Genomic DNA, 27,915 nt, shown 5'->3' on the forward strand with positions numbered 1-27,915 from the left:
CCACAGTTGCAAGAGAAACAATGCTGAAACCTTTATAACATGAATTATTGACTAGGAAACCTCCTCAAATCAGCTTTTGAAAACTATGCTGAAGACAACAAGATGTCCAGCTCAGTTTTTTACTTTTCTAACTGTGTTTCCCTAAAATGCTACACAAGAAGCATATGAAAACATTGTTTTCAGTGAGCATTTGGCCTGGAGCCATTTCAGTCATGTCTACAGAGGAATATTCTAATTTGGGAAGCTGTTAATTGAAGCAATCAAAATATTTTGACCTGACATGTCATGAAAGCCATAACTGGTATACCTTGTGTACATAGCTGTGTGTTTAGCACTAAACTCAAACAATTAACAAATGAGCTTTAATCACCTCTTCACTTAAACAGACCAAACTTTCTGTAAAACCATCCAGTATCCAGCTCTGCAGTAATACATATTTTGAGAAATTAGGCAGAATGATCTGAAAGATACATCCTGATGGCAGTTTTCATGTGAAAGCTCATGTCTCTATATTAGTATGGTTAGACAGACAAAAAGCGGATGTAGCTCCTGAAACGAAGTAGGCAAGGAGACTTTTTGGTTTTGGAGGAAATGTGAGTATGCGCCCATAGTTTGCAGGGGAAAGCCTTTCAAAATAAACTCTGCTGACATCTATTTGTTTTATCTGCCCCTTGTGCTTTTTGAAGTGAGCAGCAGTGTGCTGTGCTGAAGAGCTGAGGAAGTGTAGGTATCTACACCAAGCCCTTGGTATAGGAATGCGAAGGAATGACTGGAGCAAGAAACTACTTGGGAAAACATGGGTTGGAAAAGATATTTAAAACAGGTCATTAGGATTGCTTAAAACACAGATAAATATGTGGTGCTGTTGCTACTTTGGTTCAGTGGGTGACTAGAAAGAACAATTCGAAGTATATTGTTGTTTAACCAATATTTTGTTAAAAACTTGTCTGGCACTGCTTATTAGGCAAAAGCTAAGTAATTAGAGATTTTTGTTGGAGACTTCACTTGCAAAAATAAAAGTGGCGGAAGAAGCTCCTAACTTGAGCCATATAAATACATGTAAATGTTTTTGTCAAGCTTTATGAGAAGTGATAACAACCATAGCAATCAGGTCCTACCTCGATGTGAACATTCTTGTGTAATGCATGCTAAAAGATTTTTTCTTTTCATTCTAGGGTTTCCATGGCAACTGCATCCTCCCAGGTTCTAATTCCTGAAATTAATCTCAATGATACTTTCGATACTTTCGCACTTGACTTTACCAGGGAGAAGAAATTGTTGGAATGCCTTGATTACCTTACAGGTATTTTTTTTTTTTAATAAAGGTGCTACTATTATATGTTCCTCATAAAATAGAATTGATAGGATTTCTTTCATTCTTCTCTGTGGTCAGTTAACTTTGACTGATTACTAGGTGCCAATCAAACTACTCTCTCACTCCACCTCCTCCGCTGGACAGGGAGAAAATAAGATGAAAAGCTTGTGGGTTGTGCTAAGGACAAGATCATAACAGCAATAAGAGCTACAGGCAACAGACTCAGCTTGGGGAAGATTAATGTAATTTAATACCAATTAATTGCAAGAGTAGGATACAGAAAAATAAAAACTAAAAACACTTACCCTCCATCCCATCCTTGTTCCAGGTTCAACTTCACTCTTTTACGTCCTCCCCCTGAGTGGCACAGGGGGATGGGGGTTACAGTTAGTTCATCATACATCATCTCTGCCAATCCTTCCTCCGCACACTCTTCCTCCGCTCCAGCATGAGTTCCCTCCTACAGGATGTGGTTCTTCAAGAACTTCTCCAGTGTGAGTCCTTCCAGCAGGCCTCAGTTTTCCAAGAACTGTTCCAGCATGGTTCCTTTCTGCATGGTACAGTCCTTCAGGAATGGACTACTCCATTGTAGAACCCCCATGGGCCATGGTTCCCGACAGAAAACTTGCTCCTGTGTGGTCCTTTCTTTGTAGGCTGCAGCTTCCTTCAGGGCATATCCTCCTGCTACAGGGAGATAACTTGTATCACCGTGGTGTTCTCCACATCTGCTGGGGAATCTCTGCTCCAGTACCTTCACTGACATTGGTGTCTGCAGGGCTCTTTCTCTCACACTTTCTCACTTCTGTCTCCCTGCTGCTATGCAGCCTTTTTTCTCCCTTTCTTAACTGTGTTATCACAGAGGCACTACCAGCATCAGTGATGGGCTCAGCTTCGGGCAGCAGCAGGTCTTTTTTAGAGCAGACTGTAGCCAACATGGGGGCCATCTCCTGGTCTTTTCTCACAGAAGTCACACCTGCAGCACAGCTGCTACCAAAACCTAGCCACATAAACACAATACACTCTCCTTCTTAATCCTGAATATATCCCTGCACTATCTCCAGAATGCCCCAGGAAGGATTAGGTGCTACAGAGGATAACTAGAATGCATTTGCTATCTCCTCTCCTTGCATTTCTCCCCATCAGGGTGCAGGCACCTGGGAGGAAGAAATGGTTAAAAGCCACCACAGCAGAGTGAAAGGAAAGAACAGCTGGAGCTCAGCCTGGAGCAGCCAGAGAAGAGAGAGCAGAGCCTAAATCCCATTTCCTGGGAGACAGATTCTACACGTTACCTTCTCTCTTGGGGTTGCCCCCTTGCTTGCAGTAGATTGCAGGCTGGCAGATTTCCCATGAGCAACCAAAAGCTGTTCAGGCAATCAAAATCAAGGGCTCAGCAATAAAAGATGTTTTCTTCTGCCAGTGACACTGCATATTTCCCTTATCACAGAACTGGACGACCTTGCTCTATGTGGGACAAGAGAGTACACAGTGTGCTCTATGCCAAGGTGTGGGATGGGTTCTCCACAGACCAGAGCTTCAGCTCACTTAAACTGAGAGCTTTGGCCTGAAGAAGCCCACAGGATTAGACCCTTACTGAAAGCCTGAGTAATGTGCGATCTCAGAGTATATAATGACTCACAAAGAGAAACAAATTACTGTAATTTAGGGTGTTTTGATTTCACTGCCAGAATTAGAATGATTCATTCCAGTTCAATTGAAAACATAAGAGACATGGAGTAGGTTTTCATTTTGCAGGGTCTTTAAGTATCTGATGTTAACGGCAAGAATTGATGATGAAAGTCACAAGGCATTGTTACAAAAGCACTTTAAAATGCTTCCTGGTCCCATTCTCTTATCCCAGTTTGCAGGAGATATATCCATGTTATTTCAGAAGAATGTGAGAGCATGGAGTCTCCTCATTGCCAGACACTGGACCTTTTCCATATAGAGGGCTGGTTTCTGGCTTTTCTATGGGAGAATAAGTGAACAGATTAATACTGGGAAGAGCAAGGCTTTCTGTGTGCACAGGGCAGCACCGTGATTGTCATATCTGAATGAGAAATTCTATCTTCAAGAAGTTTATATATCATTGTGTAACTGATGAACACAGCGTTTAATACATATTCAAGTAAATAATACACAGTAATAATGGGATGAGAAACATTTGAACTTTTTATACAGCATCAGTGAAATGTTATGGGTGTTTCTACCTCTTCCCCAAAGACTGCTGGGATCCGTCCACTGTGTTGAGTATTCACCCCAATGTTATAAAAGCCAAGGAAAAGAAAAGAAGGAATTAAAAAAATCCAGGCTCATTTGCCCTGACCAAGGAATCTACATGTAAAATAATCAGCCTCAGCTTCTGCTATAGTCGTAGAAGAGGAATAACTGCCTCCTTTTAAGGTACACATGTCAGTCAGTTGACTGAATTCTGGAGGTGCCTTTTTCTCCCAGCCAACTCCAAACAGAGGCTAGAGAGATTCATTCAAATATAGATAATTGTGGTTTACTTCTTTAAAATTATAGCTCCATCTAGCAGTTTGTTCCTGCATTTGCCAGGTCTTCCCCCCCTTTGCATATCCCATGTCAGTATTACCAGCCTACTTGTTGTGCACTGCAGAAAATGAAGGTTGTATCTGAAAGGTAGTCTTGATACGGGGTGCAATGCCATGAAGATCCTTTGTGCAGTCTATCATGCTGGCCATGCCATTTTCACAGCTTCTTCTCTGCCTTTTTCCTACCTCGTCCACAGTCTTGAAAAATTACTCACAATACAGTCTAAGAGAACTTGTGAATGTATCAAGCAGTTTAGCTGATTTTTCCTGATCTATCATTTTTGTCTTTGCCCTTGATGCCCAGTGAAGAACAGTTTTAGCTGCCTCTGTCTTTGTACTACTTTCCTTCACATTAATCAATAGCATATGGCTGCAATGGCAAAATCCAAAACACATGCCCAAATTATCTGAGCATAAAATACAACCTACGCAGACAGTTAAAATGTGTTTATGTAAATACATGTATATATGTAATGCATATGTGTGTAAGTATAGTCCCAAGAGTCAAATGCACTTGATTATTCTCTATTGTTGTTCAGAAACTCTAGAGAATGATTTACTTTATTTTACCCCTTTTAGACTGATGAATGGAATCTTCATAGATCTTAAACTGAAAACTGTGTGACAGAATGAATTGGGCTTTGCTTTTATCATGTTTCACAGCTAAGTAAAATGAAAACCATTTGTAAGTTCGAGTGGTACATCTGTATTGTGAATCAAGTGAAGAAGCCTAGATTGTATCGATCGTCTGTACTGCTTCTGAACAAAATGTCAAAGCCTGAATTCCAGCTTCATTCTGTCTGCTGTCAGTTGCCTACAAAACAATTGACCTTGGTTGTCTTCTGGAGATTTTCTTCTCTTTTGGTTCTTCTCAGTGTATTATTTGTCAGATCATCCTCATCCTCTATTTCCCCAACCCCAGTTTTCTTTGTGGCACATTGAAGTTTACACCCTTCATTCTTCCTAGGCTATTTCTTTCCCAAATACAGATTTATTTAGATTGCACTTATCATTTACACAGCTGTCTCTCCAAAGCTTCTGCTATCCAAATGAAAAACTTTGATATCTCTCTGAAAGTTGCCAGGCACTGAGATATCAAGCTCAGTGTTGTAAAACAATATGCTTAATCTTCCTCTAACTGTTCTATCCTCTGTATGTATAATCTTGATGTCTTCTGAAGGCTTTGTTATCTCGCCAGTTGCTCAAGCATTTCATCTGGAACTCATCTTTTTCTAAACATGTATCTAACTAGCAATGTGTATGACTTGCAAACTCTTGGCACAATATTAGTAACTTAAGGACTTTTTTTATCCATTGTGAATCAGAAATTCTTGTTCTGTGTCTTAATAGTTTGAAATCAATTGCAGAAGCATCTATTCTTTGACCTTGCAATTTACCTTGCTTCAGAAATCCCATCTGATACAATGCTACATATTCTTCATCCATCACTTTAGTGATGACTGCACTAAGAAATATGCATTGCTTAGCGTATACCAGTGTTTTTTTCACATGAAAGCAACTCAGCTCTGGCAACCTTTCACAATCTATATTTCCTTTTCACTCAGTTTTAAAACATCAAAAAACATTTCCAACCAGCTGAGTCTAATGCTTTGGACGTAATCTCGTTCTGTTGTTTTTGAACAGTTCTGGTCTACACAAAGACTATGACTACATGGTTATATAGCTCTTGATGCCAACTCATGCATGACAGGTAACTAACACATCAAATCTATATCTGCATCTGATGTAATTGTGCCTTTCTGCATGCTTGTTCAGTCTAGTGTCACGATACACCATGGAGCCAGTAATGAACAGCTGAGACAGGTTCAGAGCAGCTTCCCCAACTCCTTCAGGAATATGAATATTTCTAGCACCATTAAGTCAAGGAGGTGGCTTAGATCTTTGCCAGCAGGGAGGTGAATACCAAGCAAACAAAAGGAAGTTGAGGTGGATTTAATCCATCTCTGTGACCTTGATCTGAAAGTATTCAGAAATAGTCTCAGTAGTCACCCAGGAGCCACTGTGTTCATGCTGGGATTTGCCAGTGAGAGGTAGTAGTTTCCCTAAACTGCCTTTCAGATGTATGGACCATGTCAGTGCTCTCAGTCTGCTTCAGAGCAAAAGCCGCACACATTACATTGAACGGAAGGTGAGCTAGAGTAAGCCAGATGAAGGGAGTAGGTATACTAACAAGGTCAGTTACTTCTGGGAGTAAATTTAAGAAACAGCTTTTCTAATAATAGTTATTGCCTTTCAGGCACTTCAGATGTGGCTCCTGACTATTGATGTGTGCCTGCTCAGTTTTGAGTTGAAGTCGCACAAATGAACTAAAACAGCCTTCAGCGATGATTTTCACTCTTGTCAGAGTGTTGATTCACGAATGCAGATGGGTGAAAGTCAGTGCAACTGAGGCAGTTACCATTCCCAGATATTTGCCCTGGTCCTCTATGGAGCTTGCCACCCATGACAAAGGAGAGCTACAGATGTTAGGAAGCAATTCCTTAAACCACTACAGGTTTCATTGTGCCTTGCTAAGTCTGCTGGCACTGATTCCAAGTTCCCTTATGGCTCAAGGCTGTAAATTTGGGGGTTTCAAGTGCTGCTTCAAATCATTTTTCAATTCTCCTTGACACTGGGTAGCAGTCTGTAGACAGGATGCTGCCAATAGTTGAGGGTATCAATAGCATTAGCTGCAAACTTCAGTCTTGTAACTGTTGTGAGTCCACGCCCCATGCTTACCCTGCAATGGACTGGAAGTGCTCATGGGTAATTACTGTATCTCCGCTGGAAAGGAGGACCAAAGGGTGGATATGAGACTTTATGTCTTCCACCACTGTGCTGGAAGCATGCTGGACTCCCTCTTCCTGAGCAGTGGTGGAGCACACCTGAGTCAAGGCCACATGGAGAAGGTGATGGTGCAGCCTTGAGATCACTGTGGAGTCTCTGCAGGGCTTTCTCTGTGGCATCTGAGCTCTGTTGCAGTAATGGTAAATGTGATAAATCGTACGCTATCAAATGTAATAAGAATGATAACTAATTAAGGTCAATCTCTTTAATTGCATTATGGATGTACACTCTCCAAAGGAGCATGTGCTGTGGAGTGATGAATTTTTCACTCAGACTTTTACATTGTCTTGAGAGTCATAACAAAACATTTGCATGTGAACTTCCCTGTCTATATGCAGAAGCAGGTATATTTTATTTTGTTTGGAGTGTTGCCGAAGAGCTGGATTTTATGCAGTATAGTCTCAGATGGGTGTGGGTTAATCATGAGAGCATGGGAAAAGATGACCTGCTTAGATCAAATCTCATTTTTTCCTGTTATTCTCATTACATGAAGGCCTGTAAATCTCCAGCCATAAGGCCAGCCAGGTGTGCATATGAAGAGAGAACTTGGGCTGTCATTTTCAAAGGAGTGGAAGAAACTTAGATGCTGTTGAAATGCAGTTAACTGTTCATTAAACCTCCAGTCACTGATGCTTTCCAACAAATTAGTATTTATTATTAATTATGTTGTAAATTAAAATTGTTGTAGTAAAAACAGGTACATTTCTCAAGTAAAAGGTTTTGCTCTGTTAGGCACAGAAAACCGAAGAAGGCTTTAGCTGAGTGGTAGCAAAATGGATCCACTTAAATATTTGTAATTCATAGTCTTTCAATTTTTTTTTCTTTTGAAGGAAAGGCAAAATATGAAAATGATTTCTCAGCTAGAAAATCAAAAAGGATCTCCTGTAGATGGTTTTGCTGGATGCATTTTGAAATATAGCTGGTGCGACTAATGCAGTGCTGCACAACTTTTACAAGAGTTAGTTGGCCTCAGTCAATACACAACCTCTAAACTATAGCACTGATCTTTCCAGAATATTGCCAGGGGGGTTCTCCTCCTTTTGTTTATATTTTTCTCCTCAACGATTGGTCTAATTTTAGCTCATTTCTCTCTCTATCCGTCTTGGGACTCCATCTGTCCCAGAAGTTCCTCTGCTGAGATAAAAAAAGAAGGCATTGGTAAGCTTCTGTGTAAACAGTATTTAGAGCATCACAAATCGTGGTCATATCATGAAACACGTTTGAGTGTTTCCTTATGCCCCTTGATTGAACGTGGCTGCTTGGAAATGGATCTGCACTTTAATCCTTGGGAACATACATCAGTAAACCAGGGACGTGAACTATAAAAGTTCTTAATGGAAAGGAAAATAGACGTTTTCTGAAAATAAGATGTTGCAAAAGTAAAAGCGCAATTCCTTCAGAGGGACTTTTTTGAGGTCATTCTTTGTGGCTAACAGAAGTTAAAGAGCTGACAGCAAAAATGCCATTCAGAGTTGCCTTCCTTTTCCTTTAATACAAGCATATTGTGGTTGTTTCAGCTTGAGTACCCTCATCACTCTGTGATGGCTGGGAGGAACTACGATTTTTATTCTTTGCATGATGGTTGCATGTAGGGAAGATGGTTGGGAATGAAGCTCCCACTGAGACAAGCATGCAGGAATGCCCACCAGTCTTTCAAGGAAAGACTCATTTGATTCTTATTTAGGTGTTTGGCTTTGTAAAGAATGCAAACAAGGAAAATTTAGACCTAAGAAGTTTACTTCAATTTTCACTTCTTTAAATAGGTCTTTAAACAAACCTGTATGCTAATATGGGGGAAGAATGTATAGCCTGCTAGACAGAGATCTTGCAGAAACAGAGGGACAATTTTTATTAAATTGCTTGCATTGTTTTCTTTAATTATTTAATTAGCAATTAGATTGAAGGTTTGGTCTAATAGACATATAGTTGTGATGTTGTGATAAGAAATCTTTATGTAAGGCTGAAAAAAAGTGAGTTGTATAGCCAACAGAAATTTTATGCATCTATGTGAGAAAGGTTAGCTAGAAAATAAATAAAAATGTTCTCAGAGAGACAAGAAGTTTGAGCATGAATGCATGAGTGTTTGGAGGCTTCCCCAAAATTATGGTTTTTATATACTGCTTATGCCAATCCCTGATAAGATGACCTGGGCAAGCACTGTTTCAAGTTAACAGTGAAGAGTGCTGACTCTCCCTCTGTATAGATGCAGCAACGAAACTTTGATAATTTTGATGTGGTGGTCAGAAACAATCCTAGAAAAACTAACATGGCAGTTGTACCCATTTAATCACAGCTTAATGTGACCACCAACACATTGCTTGTGTAAGGGCATCTGAAACTAAAGCTACTTTAATACAAAATATTTTCAAAATCTCGAGTTCCTGGATAGTTTTACTGATAGTAAGAACATCTTTGCAACAATTTATTGATAATGAAAGTTACTGGAATTAGCAAAACATCTGTCAGGTGGTATAGCTACTAACTTATGCATCAGATACATCCCCTAATCTCAGGTGAGAAGCGAAATATTTTACTGATTGTCTCAGTAAGCCTGCTCTGTTTTATCTTACAGCTCCCAACCCACCCACCATTCGAGAAGAGCTCTGTACAGCTTCTTATGATACCATTACTGTCCACTGGACATCGGATGATGAGTTCAGTGTGGTCTCTTATGAGCTGCAGTACACCATCTTCACTGGACAAGCTAATGTTGTTAGTAAGTAAACCTTCTCTTTTCTAGTTCTGTTTCCTTATGTAAACTCTTTAAACTAAGTGTCTTTAAATAGAAATGTAGGAAAAAATATTTTCTAGGAAGCTTTAAAGCCAAAATTTTAAATCCAAACCAATAATTATTTCAAAAGATTTTAAAATTCAGAATTAATTCAGTTAAACTTTCCTGTGTCTTTTCTGAGGTTGTGATGTAGTGGGAGCTTTCAGAGGCTAAAGCCAGTACATATTCCCTTAGGCACCAGTACTGTCCAGGTTAACAGGATTTGCCTCTTGCACCCTAGGTCCCCTGTTACAAATTAGCAGGGACAAAGAGCTCAATTCCATTGTCTGAGCTAGTCAGGCACTTGAGAGCCTGTGTTGAACTGGTCATTAGTTAGAACTGCAGCCTTGTTTTCATTTAGATACCCTTGACAACTGGACCCTTGTCAGAAGTACACAGTAAGTCCTTCCCTCTGATTTTTACCATCTTCAAGGCTAAAGTAGTATACTGATGGCTAAGGCAGCAAACATCAGTGAAATAACACTACGGTATCTTTGTTTGACTTGTAATGACGTTAAAAATTGTTGCTTTATATTTTGTATACTGTAGCACAGTTTTTATTAAATACACTCTCTGTTTTGGACTTATGACATTCCTTAATGAACAAATTTATGGATTATGTTTTGAATTGTTTTCTTCTTAAATAACTATTCCTCCAAGAAAACAATGTTGTCTAATCTTTGGCCAGGAGGTCAACCCTTCTGGGTTCAGTGCATAGTGATCACTGAATATGAATTTGAAGAAGTCACTTAATTTCTTCCTGTTCCCCTTATGTTTAATGGCAATATCTGCAGCTGATATATACTTGCTTTATAAAACAAGGATTCTGAAATGAACCAAATCAATCAAAAGGTGTTCAGTCAACATGTATTTAAATGGGGAACTCATTACCACAAAGGATTGTTGTGGGGTTTAATTCCAGAGATAACTGGACAGATCATGCAAGAAAAATCCTCTGAGAACAATGAAGTGCAGAGACTTCCACCTGGCTCAGAAAGTCCCAGAGCTGTAAGCTATTGAGGCCTGAGAGAGCATAGTGAGAAGTGATCACTGTGTGCTTTCCCTGTTCCTTAACACCTTCCTATATTCTTGCTTTTGTCCGTCATCAGATACTCTGGCCACACACTGAACTAGATAGGCTTAGCTCTGAGCCAGTGCAGAAGTTGAGATGTTTTGATGAAAGTCAGTGCTGTGGGCATGTTTACATGCTTTATGTCAGTGGAAAAATAGTGTCGTCTATGCCAAGTTTCAGTAGTGAGCCAAACTCTTGCACTGATTCCTCTGTTGCTGCGTGCACCTCATTTTCTTCATTGCTAAACTAGAGTTGATTTTCCAAGCCATCTGCAAGGATATCTGAGGATGCATGTGCTTGCATTTTAACATCATTTTTAAGCAGCATACTGTGAATATATTATGGTATTCAGGGTTGACTAAAAAATAAAGTGAACTATTGAAAAGTGTCGTGTCAAAACCTCCATTTAGCATTTCACTAAACAGTGTAATTTTGAACAACACACTGTAAAATCTAAGACTGATGTGAGGACCAAGGAAACTTCAACTCATGCTCCTACATCTAGGCAAGCTGGATAATTAAAAGGTCTAATAGTATTTTGGAACAAACTGGAGAAGGTAGATAAGAAAGGAAAAGCTTCACTGATTAATCATCACTAAGCAGACAAGACAATGGTAACACAGTACATTGCTTGCTTTCTAGCATATTTTTATCTATGGCTTTATGCTAGAAGACTTTATGCTTATGCAGTTATTGGCATTACGTGTGACTGCAGCAGTGGAAAGGTGTGGTATTTCCACACCTTTGTGTTGTGGGGTTTTACTCTTTGCTTACTAGTGAATAAATAATAAAGTATTTCATTTTTAGACTGCACTGTAGGTTTCCCATGTGGAGGGCAAAGCTTTGATCTGCAGAACATGTATCAATTAGTCTACTTTCAGAGGTACAATATGATAATTTTTGGGTATAGCATGAAGTGCTCAGTGTACAGCCTGAACTTTGATTTTTATCACTTTATAAAAATAGTGTCATTAAAAGTTTGAAGAGAAAACAAATGAACACTGCAATAAACTTTGTTTACATTATATTCTGAAGACCTTAAATGACAGTAGAAAGAAGTGCAAGAACTGTCTCAATTTCTTTTCCTTTCTTTTTTTACTTTAATTTGAATGCAGCTAGCTCTTAACTGTCTGTTAGTTTCAACTTAATTGAAAGCTATAGTATTAACTACTAATGAAATTATCTACATGCATATATAAGTATATGTGGATAGAGGCATTCTGAATGTTGTAAAGCTTTTTTGGAAACTTGTTATTTAATGTAGACTTGAAACCTCCAATGGAGACGTTCCCACCAAATCTGTTACAGATCTGCCCAGGTTTCTAACACATGGCACTTTCCCAGTTCATTCCAGCTTCCACTGGCACTGGAGAATTGCACACTAAAGTCCTTATTTTACTCAGAACACTACTTGGATGCTTCTTCACTTTGTTGGATTACGTTCTTTGTCCTGCAGAAGAGTCTAATATTCTAACTTTTATAAAAGACTTTCCAATATTGTCCCTATAATGCTAGCCTGTACCTTAGTAGTGTGTGTGAACACAGAAAACTGTTTTCACTGTAAGTGGTGTTAGCAGGTGTTGCACTGCAGCCTTCATGTTTTGATGAAATCAAGCTAGGTGATTTTTTTTTTGTTTTAATCCTGTCTTAATCTTTTAATGGAATGGATTTTGGATTAGCACAAATTTCTTTCTATTTATTACATTTGCATGCTGTTGCAAATGTTTTAATTCCTCTGTCATATCCCCCAAAAAATTCCTTTGGTATTGTGTGTTGCCTCTAGCAGATAATGTAAACAGGTTCATAGACGGCCTTCAGTTCTGTCTTTTTGTAGCTATGAATTAGTCACAAGGGATAGCTAGAGTACTGCATTAAACCAACAAGCTTTTTTCCCCTGTGACAATAGGAATCCCCTTGCATACATACCCAATGACTGTGCTAATGGAGGCTGTTAGTTTGGTATTCGTTTCTTTAAACCACATAGCCAAGCTGACTGCACAGTCACTCCACAGTACATTTCCCACACCAGAGGCATATATCATTCAGAGATTGCTAGGAATTCAATAACAAAAACAAGCAATGCTATGTTTCTCTAGTGTATTTTCTGTCCAACATAATCAACTATATTCTTTTTTTATTAACTGAAAAATTGAAGAGTTAACATTTGATGGAAAAGATCCAAGTAAAGTATTTCATTTTGAATACTATTTCATACAGGAAAGATTATTTCCAAATGTGGCCAAACTGGTTGGCTATTAAATGCTTGGCAGCCCTGTTCTGCGCCTATGAGCGATACAGACCTTTAAATTAAGCAGGATTTTACTAAAGCAGTTGTTCTCAGAGTTATGCCATTCACACATTTGCATTTCTGAGAGACAGCTAATCAGCTGCAATCTGAATATTGTAAAGGCTTTTAAAATTACTTTGGTAGTGATAGTTAACATGCATTATAATTTCATTATCCCATTTCAATAAATTTTCAAGTATTTGTTGAGCATGCATTTTTTTTTAACATCATGGAATTGCTTTAGAGCACGTCAGGAAGGTTAAAATTTAAACACCAAGCTTTGTTCTAGCTGCTATACAAGAAATCTTCATGAAAAATACATCTCTGTCTCTGTCTCATCTCTGTATTCAAGACAGAAAGCAGTAAATAATTCTCTTTTTCCCGGTAAATGAAATTTGGGTTAGTTAGTTTCATTGGCTAAATACTAAAATTCACTGTATTAAGGATACAGGCTGAAGTCAGAACCTTCACAGTGTTACATGGTTACTCTTCCTATAAGACAGGACAAAAATTTGTTGAAGGATCTAAGACAATTAGGAGCCCAAGCTTCCATGAAAAACAGTGAGTTTATGATTCACCAATTAATTTTTGAATATTCGACCTTTTGTCTGTTTATGGAAATTTTAATATATTGAAAACAGATTCTTTACAATCTCCAGATTGCTATTGAGGATTTTGGTGCGTATGTTTTAACGGCAAAAAAACAAGTATGGGGTAAAACAAAGAAAACTTCTTCCTCTTGAAGAGTATAAAAAGAGTGTATTTCTTAAATAAAATGTGATGCGTTTTGCAGAAAACCTGCATGTATTATTTTCTTTCATGCGGGAATTCAGAGTCGGGATGGAGAGCTGTTACCTTCACCTACTGTATTTGTTCTACCAATTTGAATTGGTAATTATTTATTTAAATTAAGCATTTTAAAATAGTTAAGATACTTGAGATTAAATAACCTTCTCATGACTTTTGTGTTACTTTTCCAATTTTCAAGAAGATATATTTTATATAAATCTACCAGTGTAAACTTTAGGAGGATTTACATCTTGGGACTTTTCCCATCTGTTTTTTAAAGTGCATCAACAGCCAACACCAGGGAAATAGCTTTACAAATTCTTACCTCCAGACTCTAAGAAACTTGTTTTGAAAACTCATACATCCTGTACGGACATCACTGTGCTCACTGCACCATTCCAGGATGTAATTTAAATTCTCTACATTTTTGTAGGCTACAGTTTTAAAATACATTGTTTTACCACCTGCATAACCCTGTAAAAAGCCCTCGGTTTTTGAAACGAGAAACCTCAATGTAGCCTGGATTAGGAGTGGGTACAATAGGAGACCCTTAGCTCCTGCTGCTGCACCAGGGAAGAGATGATGTGTGCTTTTCCATTTAACTTGCTGCCACCAGCAGGGAGCTGAGGAGCAAATGCTACCCCCAGATGCCTTCTTTTCCAAGCTGTTTGCTCATTTCCCTGAACTTTCTTAATCATCTTCTTTTGTAATTCGGAGAAGAAAGGCTCTCCTGGCAGGGTATAACTGGAGGCAAATTCTTTTGATGCCGTGACAAAATAGTCTTTCATAACTATAAGCTTAACTTGGCTGCCACTAGTTACTCCCCCGTTTTGAAGGATTTGGGACTTGTATGTAGTTTGACACCATCAAAACTTCATTCCCAAGACTTTTGAATCAAAGTTCAGTTCAAGGCCGACTATCAAATACCTCAGAGTTAGGAAGCACGTGGACACATCTCTGAGCCCCTTGGTACAGAGGCAAGAGCTGAGCTTGTTAGGGCAGCAGACTTTGTCAAGCAAAGTAACTGAGTCAGTCAGTACACATCCCACATTTATCAGACACCACACTGTAGTCTGGGCTGTCTAAGACTCGAAGGACAAAGAAAAGAAACCCAAAGTGTATTGTGTAATCAAAGACCATAGGATATGGGTCAGGTCAAACAGAGGATTCCCAACTCTCTCTGTTGACTCTGCAGAGTTCAGGGTAGGTAAGGTTCTAACTCAGGAATTCTGCTTTTTGCTCAAGATCAGGTGGGAAGAATCTGTACCTGCCTGTGAGTGTTTCGCCACTAACCCCAGCAGCAGAAGCCAGGATGTAGCAATACCTGAAAGTATTGTCTCTGCCTTCTGTACATGGAAATCTAAATTAAACATTAATTAGATTATTTAATAATATCATAATTAACCTTGTATGAGTATTTACAGACTACTGAGTGTAGGGTATGTGCAAATCCACATACACAGGAGGAGAGGAGAGGATAGACTGGAAAGGAAGCTCATAACAATGTATCTGTACCTTACAGTCCTTCATATATTAGATCCAAGAGTTACACTTTGTTAATGAGCAATCAGCCTCTGGAGGGTAATGTAAGAAGTGTAACTCAAGCCAGAAAACTGTGCCCTTTAGAGACCTCTAGTGACAGATGCACATTTAGTTTTGAGATGATTCAGCAAAAGTCCAGGCACTTCTGTGTCTGTGTGTTTGTTTATATATGGCCTATGTATACTATATGTCTTTGCTTTTGGAGTGTGATTGTGGAAGGAGAAGGGACTTCAGGACTCCTGTCTGGATTCATCCCACTTACTGTCATATCTTTGTTGTTTGATACTCATCCAGAGGCATCTGAGTTAAGGATTCTCTCTCAGTCCAGTACTTCATTTTATCTTATTTTGTCTTAACATTTATTTTGCAGTAGCATCTGTGAGCGAAGTAAGTGATGGTCTGAATGCAGAATCAGTGTGTTAATTCAGCTACAGAACAATTGTGCCTTTACTCTAATACCTGTGGCAAATGATGAGGATTCCTCTGAGCAGTCAGTGAAGTATTTTCTGCCAGGAAACTGCTGCTTTTATTTCCTTTCTTCCTCTTTGGAAACCCATTCATACCGAGCCTAAAAAAATAGATATCATTTAGTAGGTGTGGTTCAGTAAAACAAGATGTGAGCTGATATTGCTATAAGCAGTTTCCTACAGGTGCCAGGCACAATTGGGAGTTTCATGGGATATAACACTGGCTTCTTTTTTTTTTTCAGTAGGTAGAAAAGTGATTGCTTTATATGAGCTAGTTTTTCAATGTTCTTGAGAAAAACAGTGCTGCAAGTTCACTTTTCTTTGCTGCTTCTATCCACATATAGCAAACCGAGTCCAGTGTAGCTGATATTTAGGGAGCCTGCATGTGGTCAGGATGCTCACTGGCAGAGGCATAAGGAACATACTACAAGACTTTTTTTCCCACTTTACAGCAGGAAACTGCAACAAAGTCATGTTCTCATTCTGGTAAACAGTGATTGAAATGCCACTACCCACCTACGCATTCAGACACAGGCTTAGACTTTCAATTTTCAAATCAGGATGGCAAGGGGGTTCATCTCATTTTTTTTCAGATACCTGAAGTTAGAGATCTCACCTAAACTTCTTCTGTGGTCAAGAAGAGAGGTTTACTTGTGGTAGGATGTTCACACCTGGAGAAGTGACAGAAGATACTCTCTGATTTCTGCCTCTACTCAGAGTCCAGAAAAACCTTAGGCATTGCAGCTCTTCATTAGATGATGAGGTAATATGAGTTGCACCTCAAACTGTGCCTCAGTTATCCATTTCCACAGCGGGATGAATAGCTGCCTGCCTCAAGGACACTATGTAGTATAAGAGAACTTTGACTCCAAAGTGTTTTGTTTTGTTATGAAAAGCACATTGTAAATTAGGAAGGAAACTCCCATTATAGTTACGAATTATCTATGAGTCTGTAAACCTGTATCACAAGTCTTTTCCTTTCAAGCTTTGTGTCCAGTAGCCTTTTAAATGCTACTTTACAGAAAGGTATTGCGCAATATGCAGAGCTGAAATTACTACTGACTTCTAAAAGAGTCTTAGCATTAGTACTTACTGGTTTGCTGGTAAAAAATGAGTTAAAAGCTGAAAGTTGTTTTTTAAGAACAAGCTGCTTTCATAAGAGGCTCTATGCCCAGTAAAAGCAGAGACCAAGGAGTATATAAGGTCTTAATCTAGTCAAGCATTTTTCTTCTAAGTTTTCCAGCCTTAAATATGTGCATACATACATACACTTCCATCTGCATATATCTTTTTCTAGGTGTAAAGCTCTATAGAATCATAGAATGGTTTGGGTTGGAAGGGACCTTAAAGATCGTCTCGACTTGGCTACTCAAGGTCCCATCCTACCTGGCCTTCAGCACCTCCAGGGATGGGTCGTCCACAGCTTCCCTGGGCAACCTGTGCCGGTGCCTCATCACAGTCATTGTGAAAAATTTCTTCCCAATGTCTAATCTAAATCTTTTGCCTTCCAATTTAAAGCCATTCCTCCTCATTCTGTCACTACACGCCTTTGTAAAAGGTCTCTCCTCTGATTGTCTTTGTAGCCCTCATCTGTACCTGTCCCAACAGTTCCATATCCTTCTTATGTTGGGGATTCCAAAACTAGACACAATACTTCAGGTGAGGTCTCACAAGGGCAGAGTAGGGAGGCAGAATCACATCCCTCGACCTGCTGGCCACACTTCTTTTGATGCAGCCCAGGATACTGTTGGCACTCTGTGCTACAAGTGTGCATTGATGGCTCATGTCAAGCTTCTTGTCAATCAGCATCCCCAAGTCCCTCTCCGCAGGGCAGCTCTCAATCGCATTGTTCCCCATCCTGTGTTGAAACCACGGATTGCCCTGACTCAGGTGTAGGACATTGCAGCTGGACTTGTTGAACTTCACGAGGCTCACACAGTCCCACTTCTCCAGCTTGTACAGGTCCCTCTTTGTGACATCCTGTCCTTCTGGTGTGACAACTGCACCACTCAGCTTGGTGTCATCTGCAAACTTACTGAAGGTGCACTCAATCTGACTATCATTGATGAAGATATTAAACAGGTCCCAATACAGATCACTGAGAGACACCACTTGTCATGGATTTTCATCTGGACATCAAGCTGTTGACCACTACTCTCTGAATGTGACCACTCAACCAATTCCTTATCCAGCAAAGAGACCACCCATCAAATCTATCTCTCTCCAATTTAGAGAGAAGGATGTTATGGGGGATCATGTCAAAGGCTTTACAAAATCCAGATAGTTTACATCCATTGCTTTTCCTGTGTCCACTGTTGTGGCTACCCCATCATAGAAAGCCACTAAGTTGGTCATACAGGATTTGCCCCGGTGAAGCCATGCTGGCTGCCACTAATCACCTCCCCATCCTCCATGTGCTTTTAGCACAGCTTCTAGATAGGTCTGTTCCATGATCTTCCCAGGCACAGAGGTGAGGCTGACAGGTCGGTAGTTCCCAGGGTCATCTTTTCTACCCTTTTTATACATGGTCCCAATGTTACCCTTCTTCAGTCACCAGGAACTTCTCCTGACTGCCACAACTTTTCAAATTTCATAGAGAGTGGCTTGGTCACCACTTCAGGACCCTGGGATATATCTTGTCAGGTCCCATAGACTTATATATATTCGGGTATATAAAAGGTTGTGAATATTTATGCCCTTCATGAATGTTGTAAACATTTATAATAAGAAAGCTATCAGACTGGGAATCCATTAGACCAGAAGCTGTTAAAAATGTACAGTAAGTAACATGGATGACTGACTGTCACTGCAGTTATATGACAGTAAGAAAAAATCATGTAGATGAATAAGTTTATCTTAATGGAGTATTTTCCTGGTTTGCGCATCATATTGTTCCTCCCTTATTTTGCTTACTTCTTACATATTATACTTCTGTGGTAGGCATCAAACATACCCAAAAAGTTTGTTACTGGAAAATTATCCAGCTCTTCCCCAGGTGACATCTAACAATGAGAGTATAAATCAAAAAGTTGCATCCAATAAATTTACTGGTTTAGATTACATCCTGGCAAAGGGTAGAGTGTAAGAGCCAAAGGTTTCTCTGGAGCTCATGCTCTACCCTATTTGGCTTCCTGTGATTTGCTTCATGTCCTGACGAATGTATACCTCGGGAGTGTCAACAAAGGTACCTCCCTAGCTTTCCTAGCATTACAGTTTACATTAGTTTTCTGAGGCTTAAATTGAGTTTATTAATCCAAACAGTAGATTGATGGGATCTCCATAATCCTCCAGTTCTTAAGCAATAAAGAATTCCTTGTGTTGGAATATGAAAAATCTCAGATTGCTTGTGCCTCCACTGAGTCATTTCTTAAATGTCCATTTTTTATGGCTGACTTCATGTAGCAATAACTTAAGAAGTACTTTGGCTCATGAAATGAGCTAGTGGAATTAAGTAGCGACTTGGTAAATGCAACAATGCTTTAAAAGTTACAGAAGCAAAACTCTTTTTGGTCATTGGGTGCTTGGGAGTCCTCTAAATGTTCCTCCATTACGAAGTGTTTAGTATGTTATGACTAATGTGCTCCGTTTAAAATTGCAGGTTTATGCAACTCAGCCGACAGCTGGATGATTGTTCCCAATATCAAACAAAACCACTACACAGTGCATGGATTACAGAGTGGCACTAAGTACATCTTCGTTGTTAAGGCTATTAATCAGGCCGGCAGCAGAAGCAGTGAGCCTGGCAAGCTCAAAACGAACAGTGAGTAGCATGAAATCCAGCATGCACGCATTCTTCTCCTTTCTTGCTTTCCTTTTTAAGTTTGGTCTTTGGAAGATACAAGACCACAGAGTAGTTTAACTTTTTGAAGTGTTTACTACAAAGAAAGCCACTTATTTAACTCAATTCAAGATTGCCAGTGTCTTCAATAATGCAAAAATTACTTCTTGTTTTGAGATACATCTGTAGGTTGGTCACTGGAAATATTGTTTAGGAACTGAGCCATCACGTGTGAAGTGATTGAAAATACTCTTTTGCATTTTTGTTTTAATGTTCTCTCTTTTTTCCTCTACAAAGCAAAAAACTTTTCTTATGTTTGTAATAAACCAATTTATTTTTGTATAATGTTCACAAGATAATTGCTAGTTTAATTTTATCCTCTAAAATGATGTCTTTCTTAGGACACTGGAAAATTTTCCTAACTGCATCCCCTTCATTTTTTTTTTTTTTTTTTGTGGAGTTCAACAAGGTAGTATAGTAGTCAGAGATCCCACTTCAAAAAAACAATGGTTACACAAATTATTAGCAGATGTAGCATAGCAGTTTTAAGACTGGGTTTCGGCCTTTTTCTTCTTGTGTCCCAGCCAATCCCTCAGTCATATAGTCATCACAGGCAGCTCTCAGCACTGGAAAGGGAACACTGGGATTTGTGCACCCTGTGAAACCTGCTTATTGTAGGGCAGGGTACTTGAAAAGAAGTGATACTGAATATTGCAAGAAGGAAGCTGCAGGGAATGGCATCTACCTGTTTCTCATTTTCTCCTTTCTGCTATTAACCCAGCTTGCATTTCTGTGTAAAAATTGCTCATACAAACCCTACATCTGCTACCAAGAATCTGCTGATTGTTAAACCTGGTAAACTAAAAGCAAATGCGTAACCAGAGGACACATTTGGAAATGGCAATCTTTTATCTTTTGTTTCTTTGTGAGTCAGTGTGGCACAAAAGCAATTTCTCAGATTACTGTGAGAAATAATGTGAGGAGATACAATTCAGGATGGAGAAAGGCATCCTTCAGATACTGCTTCAGCAACACAAAAGCTGCCAACCAGTTAGGTGGGCCATAGATATTTTACTCCTACTGAGCAATAAGAAAAAGCAAGTAATATGTGCCCCAAAATCTTTCCAGTGGTTTCAGTTTATACTTGATCATAATACATAACTAAATACCCGTTATGAAAGTAGATGATAACTCTAAAGCTAAAAGAGTTCCTTATCTAATTCCTGGCCCATATCTAAAAATGTTGGTTGAGAATTAGTATTGTCTTGATCATCTCCCATTTGAAATATCTGCATTTTCAGATTTCAGATCTGAACCAACACATGTTGACTGTCACTGTTTAGATGAACTTAATTTCTCCTTACCCCCTCTACATTAATGCTTTCAGGTTTACTGCATGAGAAATGCTTAACTGTTCTTAAATAAACTGAACAATTTACATCTTGTTTGAAGTACACGTCAGTGACTGGCACAGATGTCACGAGAGTGCATATTTCTGTTTTCTGTGCATATCTTCAAACCTTTTGTTTACATTTTTCCCCCCACCTTGATATGAAAGACAGTCAGAAAGGAAAAGGGCTTTGCTGGACCACTCACGGAGTCATAGTTTCCTAGTTGTCTCCTGGTAGAAGTAAATGATTGTTCTGCTTTTTGACTCAGTGAACAAGCCTGTCAAAATTGTGGTGGGCTTTATATATCTACAGGGTTCCGTTTACCAAAAAGTTTCCTGTTATTGTCTACAAACCTTGTGCTACAGCCGAAGATACTTGCCAAGAGCAACAGCCTCAGATATGTTTTTACACCATATTATTTGGGCCAAATTACAGTTCACTTCCTTCTTTTTAATGCATGGTATCCAGCACCACATGGGCATCTTTCCAAAGCAATCCTGAATTGCTGTCTCTGCTTTTTATAAATAAAGCTGTGAGTGAATGAACAGAGAAGGCTAGGGCTTCTTCTTATTTTCAAATGCATTTTTGTATGATTTTAAATCACACTTTTTTGCAGTAACAATGAAGATGTTATTATGAGATTTATCCCTAGAGAATGAATAGAACATAACTTATTCTAAATCCAATATGCTGTGAAAAGAGCAACCCTCAGACCTTTATTAGCATGTATATTGGTTTCAATTACATGCAAGAATTAGAGAATTCAGGTTACCTCTAGGTCAGAGATAATGGCCATGATGATTGTGCAGGGCTCTTTTCAGGGATTATCGACACGGGGAAGTTAGCGCACAGTGAGATTGACAATAAACTGACAGTGCAAACTTGTTATTGCAGGGAGCAGAATAGGTTAGTCTATATCAACTATGCTTCAGAGGTGGAGATTAATATGGTTATGTGATCTTGTGGGCTTCTTAGAGGCTTAGTAAGCCACTGTCCTTTTCAAAATCAAAGCCATCTTTGCCATCTTTGTCTCTGCATCTCTAGGTCAGCCGTTTAAACTGGACCCCAAATCTGCTCATAGAAAATTGAAAGTGTCTCATGATAACTTGACAGTGGAACGTGATGAGACATCCTCCAAGAAGAGTCACACACCAGAGCGATTCACGAGCCAAGGGAGCTATGGAGTAGCTGGCAACGTGTTCATTGACAGTGGGCGACATTACTGGGAAGTGGTTATAAGTGGGAGTACATGGTATGTTTATAAAAATCTATGTGCAACAAATCACTAGTTCACACCAAAAAGCCATGCAGGTCCCAGTACAGTTTCTCTGAACAAAACCAGTGGTAGAGGGGTGGGCAATGGTACAAAAGCAGGACAAGCATATGCTTCCACATTGTTTGACAGAATATTTGACCAATCTCCAGCACTTTCAGACTCTAGAACTAAGTCTGCCAGATAGAGCATCTTTATATTTAGCATCCTTCATAGGACTTTTACTCCATGGCAGGGGATGGTTGTTTTTCAAACCCACTTACAGTTCATTTCGAGATTTTAATGAATTGGAGAGCTAGGAGAATTTAATCTTATTTAGATAACAAAGCAAACTTTGTATGGTCACTTCTTTCTAAACATGAAAGATCCTAAAGGTTTTTAGTGAGGAAAAAAGCCAATGATGCAATATAAGGACAACTTGACAATCCAGTTTCGCGGAGGTGGGAGATAAGATTAGCTTCTGAGGAGGGGATGTGAAACAGGGGTGCTGTAGGTCTATGCTCCAGGGTCTGAAGCAAGGCACAGGACATAGAGAAGTGCATTCTTCTTCTCCTGAATGATCCTCTGTGCCATACAGGGGTAGATTACAGGAACCAGTTATTCAGTAGAAGGGATGTCATCCTTTCAGATTCAAAGGTAGCAATCATAATGGAAGTTAATGGAGCAAAAATTCAGTAAGGTCAGGTAAGACCACTGTCTCAAATAAGAAAAATGCTGTTTGCCTGTGTGCCAACGTGAAGGACTGGAAATAGAATAACGCATTGATCTCTATTGGTTGAAAGCCCAACAAATAACTGCAGTGTGTCTAGAACATGAGGAACTTTTACATAGGAACATATACAACATATACATGTTGTATATGAGAACTCAGGTATTTGACCTTGGTGTCCATTCATGAGAACATTTTCACATACCTTTTACCCTGTACATTATGGTTTATGGAACAAATATCTTCACGTAAGAATTGCTTCACTTGGCTCAAAACCCAGTCTCAAAAAACTCTCATTTGAGTTTAAAAACTTCACCAACATCTGGCAAAATGTATTTGGAAATGGCAAAAATGGGTTTTCTGATGTGTCCTTTGATGTTTACTCGTGCATTCCTTCTTCTGGGTGATATATTAAAGGAGAGATCAGATTAACTGACAGATAGCAATGTAGTTTAAAATCAATAAATTCCTCTGTATTCAGCTGTTTGGAAGTGGAAATTTGAGGCCTACTGATTGAAACTCTGAGATGTTGAGTACTCAACAATTTTCCTTTTGAATATCAGAGACAAATGCTCCAAAAAATAACCGTAACAGCCAAACTACAATGTGAGGAACAACAAAGTTTTCCTAACCTCTCAGACCCAAAAGAGAGTTGGGGAAAAACATTAACTAAGCCTGTGCAGGTTTTGCCATGAAATATCACATAATTTCAACTTAACTAGGAGAAATAGGAGGCTGGGGCATTCCAGTGAGTCCCCTGGGCAAACATTTGACTTCACCAAGAGAAAAACATGGCAGGAAGGATGTTTCCTTGAGTTGTTTTTTGTTTCACAGGTATGCCATTGGTATTTCTTATAAATCAGCACCGAAGCATGAGTGGATCGGGAAGAATTCTGCCTCCTGGGTGCTTTGTCGCTGCAATAACACATGGGTGGTGAGGCACAACAGCAAAGAAATCCCCATAGAGCCTGCACCTCACCTCCGACGCGTTGGGATTTTGCTGGACTATGACAATGGTTCCCTTGCTTTTTATGATGCTTTGAACTCCCTACACCTTTACACTTTTGACATTACATTTGGACAGCCGGTGTGCCCCACGTTCACTGTGTGGAATAAATGTTTGACCATTATAACTGGCTTGCCTATCCCTGACCACCTAGAATCCTCTGAGCAGCTCGCATGACTTCTAAAAGCCAAAAGGTAGGACAATGCATCTTCACGGGACAGCCAGGCTGCTGCCCACCAGAGCTTGCCTGGAGCTGGCAGACAGGCATCCTGGCTATTGCTGCCAAATCCGGCCAGAACTGAAAAAGAGAGAATATCTCTTTACAGTGTACTTTGTATGGAAGGACAAGTGGCTTTAATAGTATCTTAGAACTTTCTTTTGTGGTTGGTTTTGGTTGGTTGGTTTTGTATTTAGTCTCTTACAGGAAGATTTATAAATTATTTATAAAAACAAAAAAAAACCAAAAAAAAGAGAGAGAGAGAAGGAAAAGCCTGGTTTGGACACCTGGAACATGACTTATTTGTTTTCCACATTGATGGTCCTATTAATTAAAGTTTCATCAGCCCTTTACATCATTTTATTTTACAGTGGATAAAAGGAGGAAATTGGAAGGATGAAAACTGTGCAGTGGACAAGTCAGTGAACAGCAGGTTTTATTCATACCAGTGTTAGTGCACTCATTACCAATCTTATTGAGTGCCAAATCGCCTAACTTCTACCCTGCACAAGGGAATGTGCAGAATAGGAAGGTCGAAAATAAACAAGTGAAGAAATGGAGTTAGCCAACACAACAAAAGAAGAAATTTTGATTTATTTCTTTTCACAGAGAAGTGCTCTCTCTGTTCATAGAAAACATGTGGAATATCTCCTAGCAATGTGAGGGGACAAATCATCTGGTGATTTATTTTATTGATGGCAACATCCCCATCTACCAGTGCTCCACCTTCATCTTTAGGATACATAGTAGAATCACTGAGGATGTGAAAGACTGATACCATCTCTGAAAACCAGCAACACTAGAGAAGAGCAGCCAATCCAAGATCTGACTGTAGACTAATTCGATAAAGCACAACTTCATTTAAGGACTGATTATAACAGAAGATGTCACGGTTCTAGCGGTAGACATGTGAATGCTTATTGCTGATTTTACAAGGTTCTACATAGCGAACCCAGCCAACAACTCGGAAGTGAGACATGTGCCACTTTACCATTGATTTTAAATTAACTACAAATGTTTCATTGTTGTACACTATGTAGTCTCTCTAACAAAGTAAGGAAATCTGTTTTACATGTGCTGTATGGAGAAACACTGCAGCTGGGGCTTGCTCATGGTTATCATTGTCCTGGGTTGTTTGGGAAAGCACAGTTCGCTGTGAATGAGAAGTACATAAGTTTTCAGCAGAAGTAGCAATCTGCACTGGCAGGCCCTACTTTGATCCTGTTTTTGGTGGATGAATTTCAGTGAAGGCAATAGAAGTTGTACTTACTTTATCTTAACAATCAGGTGCGGTTTTTTTCTCTTTTCCTTCTACAGAATAGAAGCTCTTTGTAATTACTACAATGCTTGTGTCTAAATGATCATTTGGGGAGATGCTTGAGGCATGTGACAACTTTAAAAGAATGGGTTTCCTACGGTGTTTTGTTGCTACTATGCAAATGGTGACGATCTGCCTGTGTAGAAGAGGATAAATTGAATATCAGTGTTAAGAAAAGATATGCTCAGTAATTTATAACCATGCTTTAGGTGTCTTTTGAAAAGGATGCCTTAATATACTTTATTCTCTAATGCATACAAAGTAAAATCTTCCCAAGCTCAGCTTCAGGTTTTTTATATACCAGTTCTCCAGGTACCAAGCTGTACTACTGTTTGCCTTATGATGATGTCAAAAACACGAGCAAGATGAAAAATACATACATGCCTATTGCTTTTTTTCTTTTTCTAATAGAAAATATATGCCTATCCATGTTCCTTTGATTTCCCTTCACATGCCCTGCTAACTGCTGAATTAAATGGAGAAAAATCTGATAGTACGTTGCTGGTACCATGGCTTTCAGCTTGGGCAGCTTCCCATGGTTCACAGGTAGGAGCCACTAATCTTCCTGGAGTTGACATAAATAAGGGAACATGTGTACATACAGTGAGCTGCAGTGTTTATCATAGTGTCTTTAATAATAAAGAAATATATACTCTCAAAAATGAAAAGTGAATAAATCCCCAAACATTGCATTTTCTAATTGAGCACCATGCTGCCAATACAGTCTGTTGCCCATGGCACAGATAATCTGGCCTGGGATGTTTGGAAGGTAGCTGAAATGGAGTGAAAATTATTATGCTGAGTTTGCAGGAGATTACTAATACAAAGCAATGATAAAAAGATACAGGAGGAAAGGAGTTTAAATGTAGGATTATTGCCAAGTTTCTGCCTAAAATGAAAGGGTGTGTAACCAAAGTACACATAGGAAGGCTGTGTATTCACAGCTGAATTCAGTAGTGGACAAACTAAAACACTGTTCAGTGTTTGGCCATACAATGTTGGCAGATTGAGCTGGATGGAAGTAATACTATGGATTTGGAAAGATCCCAAATGATCTCACATGTTTTCACTGTAAAGATAGACTGTGAGTCTAAAGACAGATCATGGTTTTAGCAAATGGAAAAAGAATGATCTGTTAACTGTAGGTCTTGCTATGTCATTTTCATATTAACACAGAATACTTAATTTGGAGCTAAACCACATTTCTTCAGTGAACTATTAGTTCAGTCAGTACTCTTTGTGCAGATATGTTTGTGTATATATGTATACATATGTATGGGTATGCACAGACCAATATATGGAAAAATATAGTGTGAAATTTGTGTATATGCATACATATTTATATGCAAACACAGACTTGACAGTAATTAGTCAGGTGTTCCTTTTTTTGCCTGTTTCGTTAAAAATTTCATATTCTGTATGACTATGAGGAAGCAAGTTTGCTATGAATGGTATTCTTCTGGACTTTTTTTAACGAACAAAATCTGTTTATTTTACAATACTTGATTCAATGCCTGATTAATCAATAAAAACATCAATTTGAAAATGTAGCTTCTGTGGTCTGTGGCATTTTGCTAGGTCCATAGTAATCAATTGAAATCTGGGGGAAAGGAAATCCTCATGTAAAAATAAAGCATGGTACTTTGATATAGCGTGCAGTCTTAGATGAGGGATTTTCCCTGATTTTTGAAAGTTTCGTGACTAGGAATGAGGTAGTGTTGTATAATGCTATGTTTAACAAAGGCAGATTATTGAGGAATAGTTTGCTGATACACAAGCAATGAATGTAGTAGGTAAAGTATGTGTTGGTATAATGATTGTTTCAAAGGTGTATTTAAAACCCAAGTTGTGATTCAGCAGAGTTAGAGCAAACTCAGAAGCTCTTTAGAAGACAGTAGCATTGACTCAGGGTAGTCAAAGGTTTTGTCTAGCTTGAGGTAGTGGAATGGTCGGGGACTTCTCTCTGAGGCCGGGTAAGATTTTCCATATGTTAGACTCCCATGTGCTAATGCATATCTTGTGGGGAAAAAAAAGTCAAGAATGGTCTGTATGTCATAAAATATTTCTGAGACTGTCTTCAGCCCACTGTACTTCCCCATTGCGGCATTTTCTGCCTAGAGTTTATTCTTTGTTTAAGCCATCCCATTTCTCAATTACTCAGTGAAGGCACCCCTCCTGAGCAGCTGGTCCCAAGGGTAAGAAGCATACAAATCCCTAAGGTGTGGGTACACTGTGAAAAGCTGAGTATCTGCAAGTACAGGTGAAAACACATGCACGTTCTTCATTGTATTAGCAATGGTAGACCACTAAACAGCAATGTGCATGATCTGTTTTAATCCTGCGACTTAACTGCAAAGACTCTATACTCCTATTGTTAGAAAATGCAACAGGGCAATATTGACTGCACAAATTAAATTATCAGGTAATTTAACCGTTTCATTTTTGAGATGGTCAGCATTTATAGCACTATGAGGAACTACTCAATCTGGGAGATTTCGTTAAATAATTAATTGGTGTCCAATGCAGTATTCCTTTTTTAGTTATTCTGACAAAGCAGATGCCTAGTAGTTCACACATTCTGC

The 27,915-nt window shown here is 39.0% G+C and overlaps 1 protein-coding gene across 4 annotated transcripts in view; it reads left to right on the plus strand.

Annotated features, from left to right (window-relative positions):
• The window catches only part of MID1 (midline 1), a 180,976-nt gene extending 153,692 nt beyond the window's left edge, over nt 1-27,284 (plus strand). For all 4 annotated transcript variants that reach the window (XM_069875171.1, XM_069875162.1, XM_069875180.1 and 1 more), the window contains exons 6-10: nt 1,176-1,303; nt 9,287-9,430; nt 19,240-19,401; nt 21,855-22,062; nt 23,627-27,284. In XM_069875171.1, coding sequence (XP_069731272.1) covers nt 1,176-1,303; nt 9,287-9,430; nt 19,240-19,401; nt 21,855-22,062; nt 23,627-23,975 — 991 coding nt within the window. In that variant the 3' untranslated portion in view covers nt 23,976-27,284. The remainder of the gene's footprint in view (nt 1-1,175; nt 1,304-9,286; nt 9,431-19,239; nt 19,402-21,854; nt 22,063-23,626) is intronic.
• The last annotated feature ends 631 nt before the right edge of the window (nt 27,285-27,915 follow it).

Source organism: Phaenicophaeus curvirostris, chromosome 1, assembly GCF_032191515.1.
Source record: "Phaenicophaeus curvirostris isolate KB17595 chromosome 1, BPBGC_Pcur_1.0, whole genome shotgun sequence".
NCBI lineage: Eukaryota > Metazoa > Chordata > Aves > Cuculiformes > Cuculidae > Phaenicophaeus > Phaenicophaeus curvirostris.